Genomic DNA, 17,429 nt, shown 5'->3' with positions numbered 1-17,429 from the left:
TTTTGCAAATATGACCATCCCTTCTGAAATGTCTATTGACCCTGAGGGTGAATAAATAAATAAATAAATATGCAAGGCTTGATCCACCTATGTCCATTGAATTCCACAAGAAATGTGCGCGATTCCCGGAATATGCTCGACTCTGACCCGCCGCGGTGGTCTAGTGGCTAAGGTACTCGGCTGCTGACCCGCAGGTCGTGGGTTCGATTCCCGGCTGCGGCGGCTGCATTTCCGATGGAGGCGGAAATGTTGTAGGCCCGTGTACTCAGATTTGGGTGCACGTTAAAGAACCCCAGGTGGTCAAAATTTCCAGAGCCCTCCACTACGGCATCTCTCATAATCAAATGGTGGTTTTAGGACAATAAACCCCACAAATCAATCAATATGCTCAACTCTACCCACGTACACATTCGTGGTTTGAAGGCCTTGGGCATCGTAGAGGGTCCTACAAGGCAATGCTGTACCCCGTGCTGCTGCGAGCACTGCCAAGGGAGTTGGTGCTGAACTGCCACCAATCACGGGCCAAGGAAGGGGACGGAGATGGAGCTGCAACACCTGACGACGACGCTGCCTCAAGGACATCATCGTCTCCAGGATCATCGCATCGACCGCCGCTCTGTCACCTGCTCCGTTTCTAACTAAGAACTAACTGCCCTCATGTGATCATTTTGAGAACGACTGTAACAGATCAGGAAACAGCGCCAATCTTCAGGGCGTTCAGGGAGCTTGAAAGTATTGGAGTACCTGACCATCCATAAACCGCAGCGAATAGGCGCCTAATCAAAAAATTTCCGGAGAATATAAAGAAGTGAACTAATGCTACGAAATCAGGCTACCATGACAAACGAGGTTGAACTTGCAGATAACCATGCTGTAGCGGAGAGACACATCTGTCAGTTGACAAAACGGCTATTAAAGGCGCCTAGCTTACTGCAAGAGTACAACAATGAAGTGAGATGGCTACTGGCTAAAGGTATAGCCGAAAGTGTGCGCGACGAAACTGATAACGGCAAACACATTTATTACAAGCCACATCAGCCAGTACTCCGCGAAAAAAAGCACGAATACGAAGCTGCGGGTCGTTTTCAACATGTCTTCCTACAGCGGGGGAGAAAAATCAGTCAACGAAAATTTGAGGAGTGGAACTAACCTTAATCCTGAACTTCTACGGTTGCTGCTGAACTTTCAATGCCACAGAATAGCACTCGTTAGCAACATGCAAAAAGCATTTTTGCAAATTGCAGTCTACTCCACTGACTGAGATGCATTAAGGTTTCCGTGGTTCAGTGAAAAACCTGAGATTACCAGCCCATTTTCCGAGGCATAGGTTTTCAGGATGGCCAGAATCCCATTTGGGACGACATCGAGCCTTTTCTTTTTAGCCAAAACGCTTCAACATTGTTTCGCAACGATGAAACATGATCTCGCCGAAACAGTGGTCATTGTGCAGCAGTCTATCTACGTGGACGACCTGTTGTGTGGAGCAGCTAATGAAGAGAAAGCCACGAAGATCTACGAAGAAGCTAATTTCATATTTGAAAAGGTGTTTGTGCACCTGGACAAGCAGGGACCCTGCCGAATGAGTGTTAGGGCAAACGACAAACCCATTGAAGGTGCTTGGTCTTGCGTGAAAACTGGCTGGAGATTGTTAACGCTTGTGGGGGTGCTAACACCCCTTGTAAAATTGTTTGCACCTCGTGGCGCATGTGTCTCGCGCAGAAGCCGCATTCCGGGGTGACAACTATCAAGTGGTAGGTGGCGTTGTGCTCGCGAGCGTTTATCACCACCATCATCATCATCATCATAGTTAAAACGGTGGCGCTGGCTGTCAGGACTGGCGGCAAGCATTGGTGGCGGCACGGGACAGATGAGGGGTCTTTTTAGCGTGTGGCGGGTGGAGTGAGCGGTTGTTTCTTGCGGTGGGACCCGGTGCGCGGCACCGCGGGTTGTCTGCTGGGGGCTCTCTATGGCGCCACCGCTTTGTGTTTGTCATGTTTTTGAATGTTGTGCAATATTGTGTAAGGTTGTTTAGTGTGTTGATCACAATTTATGTGTATTATAATTTGGCTGACGATATTTTCGATCTAAAAGCAGTTAAATAAATGTGTGTTCTTTGGTTCGTTCCGGCCGTGTCTACTGTGTCTGTGTTTAATAGCGTGGAACTCTCATCACATCGAGATCCCACACGCTTCATCCAGACTCCATGATTGAATTCTACAAGGTGCAAGTAAACACAAAACGTTTTGTACCGCAAACGACAGTGCGCCTATATAACCCCCTGGAATTTCTTTCTCCTTATATGGTGAGAACGAAGGCTCTCTTTTAAGAAATCTGGAAAAAAAATTTGTCATGGGACCAACTAGTACCAGAACACCTTCTCAACGACTGGACAAAATGGTGTGAAGAGCTCACGTGTGTCTGTCACATCAACGTTTATATTTAGTGAGAGTCAACTGTATAAGAGGCAAGGATGTAACAGATTCCCCAAACGGTTATTGTAACGGACACCATCAACCCAATTTGTTGGCCACCCGATCTCTCCCAATGATTTGACCTACCGTATTTACTCGATTCTACCGCGCCCTCGATTGTAACGCGCACCCGATTTCCACCGCGGAAAAAAAAAAAAACGTAAGACATCGATTGCAACGCGCACCCATTTTTCTCGCTGGCCTGCACGATCACACCACTCGAAAAAACGACTCCTTTCGAGAGCGTCTTCCATTTAAATATGAGGTACGGGCAAAGCTTGTGCCCATCTGACGTGTAACACAGCATTACCGTCACTGTAGTTTTACCGTGGACCGATGTCAGCACGCGAACTTGCTTCGCCTCCTTCTTCTCGACGGTTGTGGTGCCAGGCATGTCGAAGTAAAGAGGCGTCTGATCGGCATTCCTGATTTGCCCAAGCATGTAGCCGTTGTTGCGCCGCAAGTTTAGAACGAACCTCCGAAAACTGTGAAGCTTTTCATCGTACTCCTCCGCAAAACTTTTCGCATATGCATGTTCCCCTTCGGAGGGAAAAGCCTTTCCTCTTCATAAAGTTAGTTAGCCAGCCCCTGCTCGCTTTAAACTGGCTTCGCATTAGACCTTTTTCTAAGAGCAATTGCATAGCCCGCACTTGGAGCAGTTCTGTCGTCACGGGCCGCTGTGCCGCTCGCTGCTCAAGCACATGCTGCCTGAGCAGCTCTTTAATTTGCGGAAACCGACCCTGCTGTGGTCCACTGAAGCCTTTGCGTGAAGCTTTGCTGTCGACAATCTTCTGCTTTTGTTTCTGCCGGTCCCGCACGCACGTTTCGGGAACTCCGAACGACCGCGATGCGGCCCGATTTCTGTTCGTTTCTGCACACGCGATGACTTTTCTTTTAAAAGCGGCATCGTGGTGCACTCGAGTTTTTGGAGTCGGCCCTTCCACGCCGTCGATGCTAATGCACTACTAGATGAACTCCTCAGCACACGTACGAAGTGCCGCACGTGGGAAACACATAGGCAGAAATAGCCGACGCGCCATGCCGACGCACATAGGGGGCGGCCATTTTGGATTTGCCGATGGCAATAGATTGACCGTAATTTTTTTGTTCGTACTCGATTCTAACGCGCATGCGATTTATGAACTGGCTTAACCGGAAAAAAGGTGCGCGTTAGATTCGAGTAATTACGGTATTTGTAAGAGACACTGGGTACACTAGAAGACATTCGGTCACGAAGGACAAGTTATCAGAGAATTTTGGTCAACAAGAACGTTCGTAACAGACATTTAAACCCTAAATACAGCCTCATTGACCGCTGACTGGACTAGCGAGAAAGTCCTAGTATTTATTTTTCACAACTTCAGGAAATGTACAGTGATTTTTCAGTTATAAAACAATGATGAAAGGACCTAGAATGGTTATGCAACACACAGAAACATTTCAAGTCTACGGCCAAGAGAATGACCAAGACCACGCTTGCACTTCCATGACAGCTGAAGGAGCCAAGAATACCATGAGCATGCGGTGTAAGCTCATCACACAATGCTTGCAATCAAAATGCAGCAGCACATCTGTTGAGTCAACAAACCTGAAAGATAGCCAGCGTGTACAGTTACTAATATCAAGACCCGTTAACAACAACTCTACCTAAAAACATGAATGTGGCTATCATCGTGGTCTTGCTTACTTTGAAACTATCAAAAGCTATAAAGCACAATAATAATAAAGCCAACACCAGCATAAGCTGCAAAAGAAAAAGTTTGAGTAACCAAAATAAAGTTTCAGTCCTCGCTTGGACAATGAACAAGCCTGCTTCCTAGATGCCGCTTCGTATGCTGATAAAGAAGCATTCTCGACAGTGGTCATGGACTGTGATTCCGAAGCAATCCACTGCAGCACCATCGGCCCTTCCAGCTCCAGCATTGCAGAGAAGCTCGCCATTGCTCTTGCATTGATGGAAGGTGTGCATGACACTATTTAGACTCCAAGGCTGCTATCAAGGCATTTCAGATGGGTATGGTAACTCCCCAGGCCCTACATATACTCAATAAAGCCAAAGACCTTAAAAATCGCTCATTGGTATGGTTTCCTGCACACTTTGGAACCATTGAGGGTCCTTCGAGCAATCCAAACGAAGATGCGCACTCGGCCGCGTGAGGTTCGACTGACTGTGTGCTGGGTAACGCGCCATTTCCTAGGCGATCCGAGCCTCTCTGCAGGTACGAGATATGCAAGCACCATTATCTCTCTAGAAGAGTGCTGCCCCTGCCACACTCCTCGCTGTGCAGGGCCCAAGCGGTTACTCTCAGATTGCTTCAAAGAAGAACCTACCCGAGCCATGCGGCACTGCACACGATATACCCCGAATGGTTCTCAAGCCCAGATTGCCCTCTGTGTGGTGGTTATGCAGACTTCGAGCATGTTCTGCAGGGCAATGCTTTTGCCGGTTACCCTTTCCACCAAAAGGAAACGAACAAGGACCTCACCTCTCAAATTCTGGCCATCCAGAAGGGCCCGCACGAGAGTGGTGATGTTTAACTTGACCGCCTCCGCGTGGGCCTAACCAGGTGACGCTGAGTTCACTCGCGTCTTTTTTGGACCTAATAAAAAAGTTGGTTCAATCCCTTGGAGGAATTCTGATGGTTCTAGACAGCTGTTCCGCAGAGGTGAAACTACCACTATTGAAAGGTGTTTAGCCGAGTTATTTCCCTTCAGGCTGCACATCTTTGCCACAGCCTCAAGGTCAAGGAGTTCTACATGCTGTCAAAACTAAACACACTGTACAACTAATTCAACAGCTGCTGTTTGACATGCTACAGAAGGACAAAACAACCATATAGGTGAAAACAGCAACCGAAATGCTAGCTGGCTCATGGAATGACATTGAAAAGAGCACTGTGAGAGGGCGCCCCATAAAGCAGAAAACACAGAGGAGAACATAGCGCATAAAGACTTGCAATACACAGCTGAGGATCCAGAATCATGGCCAATTATACAGAGTAAACTTGGCCTATTTTGCGTGTTTCAAGACTTCACTGAAGCAGATGACAATCTCGATGCTGCAGAGAATCTTAATTATACAAGCACAATCAAATGATGCAGAATGAGCAAGGGTAAAGCAGTGCCATCAATGTGTTTGACAGCAAAGTTGACAGTATACCCTTAATGACTTAATGACAGTGAGGTGATGACAGTACTAGGAAAAGTTTATGAGCACATACAGCTTTGCCACAGTGCCGAAGAAACTCTTGACTTTGTCAGCAGGCTGGAGGACGCCAGGCTGAAAAACAACAGTAATACAGCCTTGAAGCATACAAAGACTGTGAAATATTTCAAAGACCACAGTAGAATGAAAACAAGTGTCAAAAAATAAATGTTTTAAAACAGTTTACAGTCTTTTTTGTGCTTACTTGTGTTGCAGGGCACCCTCATCGAAATAAGGACTGCATTTGCAATCAAAACATAATACTCTGAATGCAAGAAACCTCTCATATAAAGACAAAAACAGCTCCCCGATATGAGCCTCTTATGAAGGGATTCAACTTATATATACGTTGAACCCTTCCCTGCAAACAGTTCTAAGTCTATTGTCGCTGTTATGTGATGTTAATTGGCGCAAGGGCCAATTAATGGCCAAAGAGTGTCAGTGCATGATTAAGAGTGTGAATAATGCTTACGTTAAGTGGCTGTGTAGAGGCCCAAAATTCCCCACCCTCAAGACAGATAAAATATATAGGTATTAAAATCATGAGAATTGCAGTGAAAATAATCGGCAAACAGTTGCGAAAATACAATCATGAAGGAATGGACAATAGCATGCATGCTTACTCAAAGCCTTTGTGGCCAAAGGCAGGGAAGCCAGTGCTTCCTGTAATGTAGCCACCGCAACAGTGATGCCTGTTCAGAGATCACACAGCGAAATATCAGGGTAGATGAAGTGAAACCAATGAACATCATTTGAAAACGAGAAGAGTGAATTCAGTTTAAAAGCGGATCATTACAAATAAACATCGCTGGATGAAGAGGCATTTGGTCACGGTGTAGTAATGAAAAATGCTTTTTTTCTCATATGGTCTGGTTCACTGCATTGTATTAAAATATGAAGCACGGTCAAAGGGTCTCCACCAAACAGAAGGTATGAATGTGTACTGTAAGTGTGTCCAATTCTAAGCCTTGTAAGTTTAACTTCTGTATGGTGTGACTTTGATACTGGCGGCCAGTTACCTAATTGCGGCTTTGTAACTAGTAGTTTATTTTGTGTGAGTATATTCCATGTGCTCTGCCAGTAAGCTCTGAGCTTTCGTCTAAGAAAAGGGTTTAGGTCAGGCGCAGGGATAGCTACGGACGTATTGGTGGAGTTCTCATTGGCGGATTCAGCTAGCTGGTCTGCCAACACGTTTCCTTGTACATTATCTCACAGTGCCCCGGCACCCATCACACATGTTTTTTCAGTGTGTAAACTGTGCACAGGAGTGAGTAGAGTGAGACTAGGACGTGATTTTTGTGTGTTTTCAGGGCTTTGAGGGCTTTTACAATGCTCAGGGAGTCTGTGTATATTACTGCGCTTTGTGTATTTAGTCGTTGTATCTGTTTTACAGCCACAAGTATCGCGTAGGCTTCTGCTGTGAAGATGCTAGTGTTGGGATGCAGAGTGCCGGCATCTGTAAAGAATGAACCGACCGCTGCGTAGGACACTAAAGTATTTGTCTTTGAGGCATCTGTAAAGAATTCAGGGCATGGGTATTTATGCTGGAGTTCAAGAAAACGCGTACGAATATGTGCAATAGGCGCATGCTTGGTAACTTCAACAAACAATATATCGCAATCTATGAACTGCCGCTGCCAAGGCGGGACATATGGAGCAGGGGCAGCCAAATGTTGTTCTAGTGGCATGCCCATTTCTTTAGCTAGACTCCCCACACAAAGTGCATAGGGCTGTCTCATGGCATGGCGGTTGTCAAAGAGGACAGAACTGAACATATCACTGATAGTGTAGTGTAGGGGTGTTTGTTATTCGCTTGTACTTTGAAGTACACAAAAGATAGGTAGCATCTCTGGAGGTGTAATGACCACTCGTTCGAGTCAACATACAGGTATTCACGGGGCTAGTACAAAAAGCACCCGTAGAAAGGCGGATGCCCAAGTGGTGCACAGGGTCCAGCAGCTTTAGAGCGCTTGGCGTGGCAGACTGATAGACAACAACCCCGTAGTCTAGGCGTGTTCGAATGATACTTTTATAAAGATTGAGGAGGCACTTCTTGTCACTACCTGCATGACAACACTTTCAGAATATTCATGGTTATTAGACAGTTGTTTTTTGCGGATTGGATATAAAGTACAGTGGACTCTCAATAAATGGAAATCTGTTAAACATAACTACTCCTTAAACGGAACTACTGCCTCTGCAACGCTTAGTTTCAGACTTGAATTTTGCACCCTTATTCACCTCTTAGTAAACGGAACTCCTGTTAAATAGAACACATTTTCCTGGTCCATTAAGGTTCTGTTTACTGAAAGTCTACTGTAAAATTGTTAGTATAGTATCTAATATTAGGCCAAGAAACTTATGCTCCCACTTTAGGAACAGACATTGACCGTGTAGGTAAATGTTGAGGTCAACGTGAATGCCTGTCTTTCTGGAGAAGAAGACGCAGGTGCTCTTCTGCGGATTCAGTCAAAACACATTTCCCTCTGCCCATTTGAAAACCTTGTTTAGGCCAACTTAGGCCTGCTGCTCACAAGTTACGAGATTGCAGAATTTAAAACCGATCTGCACGCCGTCGACATACGTGTAATAAAACATATTGCGTGAAATGTCGGGATACAAACTATTTATATTTATAATAAAAAGTGTGCAACTTAGTACACCACCTTCAGGCCCTCTAGTCTCTTGGACAAAAATATCTGAAAGAAGACAATCCCCACCTGGGCACGGAAAGTACGAATGGACAAAAAGCGTTCGATTATGGTAAGCATGCTTTCTCGGATACCGTGCAAGGTCTCGCAGTATGCCAAAACGCCATGTCGTGTCGTACGCCCTTTCTATATCTAGAAATACTGAAAGAAAAAATTGTTTATGAACAAAAGACTTGCAGCTTTGTGCCTCGATGAGTAGCACATGATCAGTGCTGGTATGGGTCAAGTAGATTGTTTGTTTACAGAAAATGTAAAAGCCGGCAGTTTATCATTTTTTCAAAAAGTTTACACAGGCAGCAACTGAGTGCAATTGGCCTGTAGTTTTTAACGGATGATGGATCCTTGCCTTGCTTTAAAATAAGAATAATAATGGTTTCTTTCCAGGCAGAAATCTCGCTGGAAAACCAAATGGCATTATACAAAGAAAAAAGCTTTTTAGTGTTTCAGAGGGCAGGTGTTTTAGCATTTCATATACTACTCGGTTGGAACTTGGAGCAGGTCTATTGCAGCAGTTTAGCAATGCCTGTGACTCATCTAAGATGAAAGGTTGATTGTATAGTTCGTGTTTTGCGGATTTGCGCTCTAGTTTTAGTTTTTCGATTACAGTCGAACCCCGCTTGAACGAAATTACCGCTACAACAAAAAAATTCACAGTTCCCAGTCAGCGGTCTATGGGAGTCAATGCACAAATATTGTCGCCACAACGAACACTTTTTCTTCTGCCGTCCCGCTTCAACCAAATTTCACGATGCGATTTCAGGCTCAGATATTTATTGCTGTACAGTAAACCCAATCTTTAACATTTTGATGCATTTTCAGAACTTGAAAATACGTCAACAAAGTCTAAAACACACGTTGGCACCACCAAAACCACCGCTGTTCAGCAAGCATGGGCGCTGCTATTGCTCGATAGCAATGGCACTGAGACTGCCCTGCTTTTGCCAGTGCAAACGATCGGAAGCTAAAGCTCAGTTGCTTAGTTGATGGTTTCCTTCGCGCAACTGCTGGGTGCATTTGCGAAACGATGCCTTTTCTGATTCTAATGCTTATCATTTTGTTTGCGCTTAGCCAGTGTGGTAACTAATCATAGCGACTGTTCGTCCACATTATCAACAAAATCAGCAAGCCGCGAGTGATGGATGATAAGAATGGCATAAAATAAGGCAAAAGTCACCGCGCCACGATACCCTGCTGCCATCTCGACGTTTTGGCGGTGCACAACTGCTGGTGTTAACGTGTTAATGCAACTGTTTGGTTCGTTCATGAAAGTGGTTGTAGTCATTGTTTCAGCGTGCTTTTCACCATGGCCTTGCTATGCATGAGTGAGAATCGCGTCGTTACGCTCCTGGGATAGAATAAAAAACAGCGAAACTTTTTGAATTTTGAAAACAAACTTTCTTTTGTTTTGCTATTTCAGATTCGCTATATTTTTTCGATTTCACTACAACGACATTTTTTCCGAGACCCTTCAGTTTTGTTGTATCAAGCTTCAACTGTATTGCTTTGTATCGCTGGAATGATGTGGTATAGTGCAATGAGCTGGAAACCTGTTCAAAGTGCACCCCAAGAGAGTTTGTCTGGCCCTCCAAGCTGTCGCCTTGTGTGTTCACAAGAGGAAGTGGATGAGATTGCCGGCCTACTACCTTACCTACCATGTTCCAGGCTCTCGCCACCTGTGTATATAAATTTATTCCGGATAAAAACTTATGCCAGCTTTCTTTTCCCGCCTGTCTGCGCGTACCTCTGCCTTGGAATTTTATGTTGTTAAAATTGTCAACGTTCTCGGCTGTCGGTGAGTTCTGAAGCAACCCCCATGTATTATTTTGCTTTTTTTCGAGCATTTCGACAATCATTGTTCCACCAAGGAACGCGTCGTTTGGCGGACAGTCCAGTTTGTGGGATACACTTAGTGGCAGCATCAATCAAAAATGCTGTGAAGTAGTCGACAGCTGCATCTAAGCTTAGGGCACACATGTCACTCCAGCTTAAAGTGCATCTTTTTTAAACTGTTCTTAATATGCTTTCTCAATCGGCCACTTAGGAGCCTGTAGAGAAGATTCATTTCCTTTTGGTACGCACTATACTATTGGAAGATGGTCATTACTGTAGGGATTCGCAATAACTTACCAAATAAGTAGAGGAAGAAGAGTTGGAGATGCAATGCTGAGGTTTATAGCAGAGTACATTTGGTTTGCGAGGGAATAGTACGTTGGTTTTATCCTATTCAACAGACATGCACCGGAAGAGAACAAAAACCATTCGATTAGGCAACCACGTGCATCGCAGCGAGGATCACCCCGTAGACTGCTATGTGCGTTCAGGTCCCCAAGGACCAGATAAAGTTCTGGCAGTTCATCCATTACGGACTCGAATTCATGTTTTCAAGGCGGTACAGTGGAGGTATGTAAAGGGAGAAGATGGTGACGAGTTTGTTTAAAAGAACTGCTCGAACAGCCACTGCCTCCAAGGGATATTTGTTGTGGTAGGTGTGTACATGCTAGGCCTTGATTAACTATAATGGCCACACCACCGAATGACGCCACAGCATCATTCCAGTCCTTTCTGAATATAACATAATGGCATAGAAAATTGGTGCTCTTACAATCTAAGAGTGTTTCTTGTACACACAGCACTTTTGGTGAGCGTTTGTGTAAAAGTTTTTCGACATCGTCAAGGTTCCTGAGAAGGCCCCTGACGCTCCACTGTATAATTTGTGCGTTCATGATGAAAGCAATGTAGCACTGTGTGTACGAAAAGAGAGTGGCTGTTTAGGCGTAAAGTTGGAATGCAAATAACAGGGCCGTCACCGGGCCCCGTTATTTGCTTTTTTTTTGTTTTCTCGCCGTGCTCCAAAGAGCCATGCTGCTCTTTCGGCACCAGGGGTACCGCTGTGTCCATTGCCTCCTCGGAGGCACTGGATGCCTGCCTGTGCGAGCTGGTTGTTCAAAGTTTAGGCCTCACCTCGCAAGGCAAGAACTTGAGACCTGAGGACCCTGGGGGTCTCCGTTCTCTGTTCATGAGTAGGCGGAGTAAACTGAACTACTGCCACCTTGGGGGCAGACACCACAGCCGATGGCTCGCTTTGCGTAGGCCAAAGCAGTGGCGACGGCTGGTGAGACGCTGCCCCTGATGCACCGCATCAAGGCAGCGTCTCACCGGTGAAGATCTCGATGGGCTGAGGTTTGCAGCCACTGTCCGGAGAGATCAGCGCCGGCAGTCGGTTTGGTGACGACCGTCTTTGATGAAGTAGAGGGCAACACCTGCTTCATTGAGGGCTCAACAGACATCACATACGCACATGAAAACACAACTACTCAGCCGGTGAGCGCCGGACACTTCCGCCAAACTCCACCAGGCAATTTTCCCCTTTAACTGATATTAAAGGAAATACACAATTTATTCAAAATGTTACTCACACTTTAAGGTGACACAAAACAACAACACTGGAAGCACACCGAACCCGAAACCCTGGATAGCCGTGTCTTCAACGTTTTCAAACAAGTAAACCTAAAAGAGTAAAAAACAATCACTAGCTCTTGTCTAGGTCAGGAAAAAAAATGCCAGAGTTCTCGAGACATCCTCTCGCGTCAGGGGCATCGACTTAAGCCATCAGCGTTGCCATGGAGTACACCCCTTTTGTAGCGTATTTCAAACGTATATTGTTGCAAAACGAGGCTCCAACGCAGCAGGCAGCCGTTCTTAGAGGACATGGTCTGTAGCCAGGTGAGAGGACAGTGGTCCACTTCCACAATGAACTTGCTTCCGGCAATATAACAAGCCAGTTTCTGGACTGCCCAAACCAAGCACACACATTCCTTTTCGCTAGCGCTGTAAACCTGCTCGCGAAGGGTGAGTTTCCGGCTAACATAGAGGACGGGATGCTCTTGATCCCCCTCATCCCTTTGATTAAGAACTGCCCCCATGCCTCTATCACTAGCGTCGCATTGGACTATGAAAGGCCTCGAGTAGTCCGGTGAACTAAGCAAAGGTTGGCTCGACAAGGCCGCTTTCAAAATGCGGAAAGCCTTTTCTTTCTCCTCATCCCAGTCTACCACTTGGGGCTCGGTCTTGCGCAACGCGTCAGTAAGAGTGCTGGCAATGTCGGAATATCTAGGGATGTACTTACGATAGTAACCAGCTATTCCAAGAAAAGCCCGAATATCGGTTTTCGTTCGGGGCTGGGGAAAGTCTCGGATAGCTGCCACTTTCATTTCAGAGGGACGGCGATGCCCTCGACCGATAATATGCCCGAGATAGAGTACCTCTGCTTGTGCTAGCTGACACTTGGGCGCCTTTACCGTTAAACCTGCTTCGCGTAGGCGTGTCAGTACTGCTCTCAAATGCGCCAAGTGTTCTGGCCAGGACGAGGAAAACACGGCGACGTCGTCCAAGTAAGGCAATGCGAAGTCCTCTTGACCCCGCAAAACCTTATCCATTAAGTTTGAAAAACAGTAAGGCGCGTTCTTTAGGCCGAAACTCAACACTTTAGGGCAGAATGTCCCCAATGGTGAAATAAATGCAGCATACCGGCTCGCCCTCTCGGTGAGCGGCACCTGCCAGTAACCTCTCACTAGGTCTAGCGTTGAGATAAATTGCGCGCTGCTTACCCTCTCGACGCGTTCCTCAATGTGGGGAATCGGGTATGTCTGATCCTTGGTGATGAGGTTTAACTTGCGATAGTCTACGCAAGGACGCGGATCTTTGCCGGGTACCTCCACAAGAATTAACGGGGAAGTGTAATCACTTTCACACGGCTCAATCACGCCCAATTCCAGCATCCTGTTAACCTCTGCTTTTATTAGCTCAAGCCGGCGAGGTGACACCCGATACGTCTTAGATCTTACCGGTTCCGACGAGGTAAGCTCTATGTCATGAGTGAGGACGGATGTCCGGCCTGGCTCGCTTACAAATCTGTCCTGAAACTCGGTCAAAAGACCACGCAATTCCTGCTTCTGCTTCGTTGTCAGTTGTGACTTTGATGCTAAATCCTCAAATCTTTTCTCGATCGGGACTTCGTCCGATTCGGGAGCTAATTCAGGGATTTCTGCCGGAACCTCTTCCAGAACATTTAAAGTCATGTTCATGATGGCTTCCCTCTCTTTGTAGGGTTTGAGTAAGTTGCTATGATACACCTGGTGTGCCTTACGACTTCCTGGTAATTTTACCACATAGTTGGTGTCAGACAATTTTCGAGTAATTTCGGCCGGGCCGACCCATTGCACTTCAAGCTTATTCTTTTGGGAGGGCCTCAACAACATGACCCTGTCTCCTACAGCAAAGTGTCGCGCTTTAGCTGTCCGATCGTAGTAAAGCTTAGCCTTCTGCTGTGCTTTGGTCATCGCACTCTCGGTCAGTTCTTGGGCTTTTGTTAGACGATCCAATAAGGTGAGGACATATTCCACTACTACAGGATCATCACCCTGACCTTCCCACGACTCTCTCAGCATACGAAGAGGAGACCGCAGTCTGCGGCCGTAAACAAGTTCCGCTGGCGTAAACCCTGTTGTCTCATGTGGTGCAGTTCTTAGTGCAAACATCGTTGCAGGTAAGCACATTTCCCAGTAAGTTTTTCGTTCAAAACATAAGGCTCTTAACACTCGCTTCATCACGGAGTGAAGCTTTTCTATCGAGTTCGACTGCGAATGGTACACTGAACTATGCAATAATTTCACGCCACACCGCTCTAGAAAGGTTGTCGTTAAGGCACTCGTGAAAATGGTGCCCTGGTCTGATTGTATCTCGGCAGGAAAGCCTACCCGGGCAAACACGGACAGAAGTGCGTTCACTACTTCGACGGAACTTAGTTCTTTTAGCGGGACCGCCTCTGGAAATTTAGTAGCTGGGCAGATTAAGGTCAGGATGTGACGGTAGCCTGAAGTTGTTTTGGGCAAAGGACCTACTGTGTCAATTACCAACCGACGAAAGGGCTCAGTGATTACGGGTACCAGCTTCATTGGAAATTTCGCTTTATCTCCCGGCTTACCCACTCGCTGACACACATCGCAAGATTTTACAAACCTCTCTACATCTTTAAAGCATCCAGGCCAGTAGTATTCCTGTATAAGACGATTTTTCGTCTTCTTTACGCCTAAGTGGCCTGACCATGATTCTCCATGCACCAAACTAAGCAAATCCTGACGATACGCCTGAGGTACGACTACCTGGTCAAACTCTACTCCTCGCCTATCTAGATATTTTCGATAGAGTATGCCGCTCCTCTCTTGGAATCTCACATTTCGTTTGGCGATTCCCTCTTTCGAACTGTCCTGGAATTGCTTAAACGTGGGGTCCCCCTTTTGTTCGGTTATTAATGAAGCGGGACTCACCTGCAGCAGCCGACTGAAATTATCCGAAGTTGGCATGACACACAACTCTTTTGTATTTCCTAGTACCTGGAATGTGTCACCCTCTGTGCTATCCTCTGTACTACCAGGAATCGGCTTGGGAGCAACGGCATTTTCTATTTGCTCGGTCAACGAGGCGTAATTGACCCCTTCCAATTCGGGAGGAGGTTCATCGTCGCCTTTAGGAATGGTTGCTTCCGCGACTACGGCTTCTGCAGCCTGTTCTCGCACAAGTCGATTTGTTACCGTGGTGTCCAACTCGCAACCAGGCCCGTTGTCGATTTGAGGCTTGTTTGCCTCAGTGAATGTTGCTCTTGCAGCGAGCGCACGTGCCTTCGATCTAGTCAGTGCCTGCACTATGCCTTCTCCCAACGTTAGACCTTTCTCCTTCAGCATTTGATCTGACTTATTTGAAAATAAGTAAGGATACTGAGGGGGTAGATATGGCGATACCGCGGCTTCCGTTTCCAACGTACCAAATGCGCCTTCAAGGACAGCTTTAGCTACGGGGAGGCACTGACTGTTTGCTTCTACGGCTTGCTAATCCAGGCACAGTCTCCTGAATACTGTCCGGACTGAACAAAAGACGGATGAACTACGTCCATAGTGGCTGCGGAGTCTCTAAGAACCCGACACTGCTTGCCGTTCATGGTAAGGTCGTACATATAGGGCTCTAACAACTTCATGTTCTCGTCGGCTTCATTTATAGATAAAAAGGCCACCTTTTCTTTCGGGCAGTGTTTCGCGAAGTGCCCTGTTTCGTGACAATTGAAACAAGCAGCCGGTTTTCTCGCCTCAAATTTCCTTTTGCTTGCCTCTGCCGACGCCCCATGGTTAGATGAATTGTTTTCCTCACCCTTTTGTGCGAGACTTGTCGGTTGTTTTCTAAACGGCGCCTTATTCGGTAGTAGGAATTTTTCCCTTTTAGGCTCGCTGTTTGCCCCGAGGGCGCGGCGCGTAACGAATTCTTCAGCGAGCTCTGCGGCTTTCGTTACTGTGTTCACGTCCGGTCTATCCTGCACCCAGAACCTCACCTTTTCTGGTAACCTTTGATAGAATTGTTCCAGACCGATACACTCGAGCACCTTGTCATGATTCCCATACGCCTTTGCCTCTTTGAGCCACTCCCCCATGTTGGCCATTAACTTGTAAGCAAACTCCTGGTATGAATCATTGTTCTCTTTTACGGCGTTGCGAAATTTTTGTCTGAAACCTTCCGCTGACAACCTGTATTTCTTGAGAAGGCTCGACTTTACCTCACTGTACTCGTCAGCCTCCTCTTTCGTGAGGCGCGCGATTACTTCTGAGGCCTCCCCCGGAAGTAGGGACAACAAGCGTTGAGGCCACGTATCCTGGCTGAAACCTTGCCTTTCACAAGTTCTCTCAAAGTTGACGAGAAACAGCCCAATGTCCTCCCCTAGCTTGTACGATCTCATTAGGTCCGTCATTTTGAACCTGACCCGCTCTGCGGTACCGGATGCCTCGCTGCCTCCTGTTCTACTATTATGGCTAATCTCTAGCTCGAGGCACTTCATTTCAAGCTCGTGCTTTCGCATCTTATCTGCCTCGGCTTCTGCCGCTTTCCTTTCGGCCTCGGCCGCGGCCGCCTTTCTTTCGGCCTCGGCCGCGGCCGCCTTTCTTTCGGCCTCTGCCGCTTGCCTCTCCTGAATCTCCTCGACACATTCTGACAGCTCGTCATCCTCCGCCCCCAATGCGAGAATCGCCTCAATCAGCACTGGCTTACTTTGAGAGTCCGACACCTCCAGATTCAACTCCCTTGCAAGAAGCAACAACATGGACTTTCGCAGGGATTTCAGATTCATGGCTGCCTCCAGTACCGCTGTCTCTGTTCCACAAAGATTCCTGTCCTGCAACTAATTAACCTTGACGGCAACGACAGCTCTAGATACCTGCCTTGCCTCAAGTTTTCCGTTAACTTAGTCTACAAATAAAGCTTCAAAAGCTCTTACACGGAATCCTGCCCTGTCACTGTTAACCTTGACGCCACTGAGAGAAGGAGCTTAACCAAGCTATCACACAATTTCTGCCTGACGCAAGTTACCTGTTAACCCAATGACCAAGACAGCCCCTCTCTACCAGCTTTTACTTAACACATAGAGTAAATGCCTGGTAAAATTTAACAGAGAAAGCCGGCACTCACCCAGTTCGCAGTCATGTCTCCGGCGTCGTGCCTCTCAGAAGTGCCGTTCGATTCCCTCTGGAAGTCGATGAGCTCGTGTCCTCCTTCTCCTGTCGTCCCGTTGTTGAACTTCGGGCTCACTCCGTCCAGTGGTCGCTTTCGGGGTTATCGGCATCCCGCCGCTGCCATCCAGTTGTTGCGACTCCGGGTCCTGCCGGTCTCGTTTTCGGTAGCTGGCCACGTCGCAGGATCCATCGTCCAACAATTCAGCGAGAAGAAGCGCCCGAACGAACAACAGAGATTTATTTACATCTGGAGAAGTGGTCAACTGACCCAAAGAGAGAAGAGTGCGTGTGATACAAAACGTCTTCGGCATTTTATAGCGTCGCGCCGTTGACACTGGGCGCCCCGTCCGCATCATCAGCCAATACGGTGTCTCCGGCACCTCGGCCACGAGAGAGGGGGAAACACACCTCACAACACATGGAGTGGCCCAACCTAACACGAGGTCCATATATGGTCACGGCGCCCTAAAATGTTACCAAACATGGTCACGAA

At 47.0% G+C, this 17,429-nt stretch overlaps 1 protein-coding gene across 4 annotated transcripts in view; it reads right to left on the bottom strand.

The window, feature by feature from the left end:
• LOC119164553 (uncharacterized) overlaps window positions 1-17,429 on the bottom strand; it is an 80,258-nt gene that overhangs the window by 37,051 nt on the left and 25,778 nt on the right. For 3 of the 4 annotated variants that reach the window (XM_075877351.1, XM_075877352.1, XM_075877353.1), the window contains 2 exons: window positions 5,693-5,751; window positions 4,958-5,071 (listed from right to left, as the gene is read on the bottom strand). In XM_075877351.1, the coding sequence (XP_075733466.1) occupies window positions 4,958-5,071; window positions 5,693-5,751 (173 nt within the window). The remainder of the gene's footprint in view (window positions 1-4,957; window positions 5,072-5,692; window positions 5,752-17,429) is intronic. The other variant, XM_075877354.1, reaches the window with a different exon arrangement.

This window comes from Rhipicephalus microplus, chromosome X, assembly GCF_043290135.1.
Source record: "Rhipicephalus microplus isolate Deutch F79 chromosome X, USDA_Rmic, whole genome shotgun sequence".
Classification (NCBI taxonomy): domain Eukaryota; kingdom Metazoa; phylum Arthropoda; class Arachnida; order Ixodida; family Ixodidae; genus Rhipicephalus; species Rhipicephalus microplus.
This window is presented reverse-complemented; position numbering and strand designations above follow the sequence as displayed.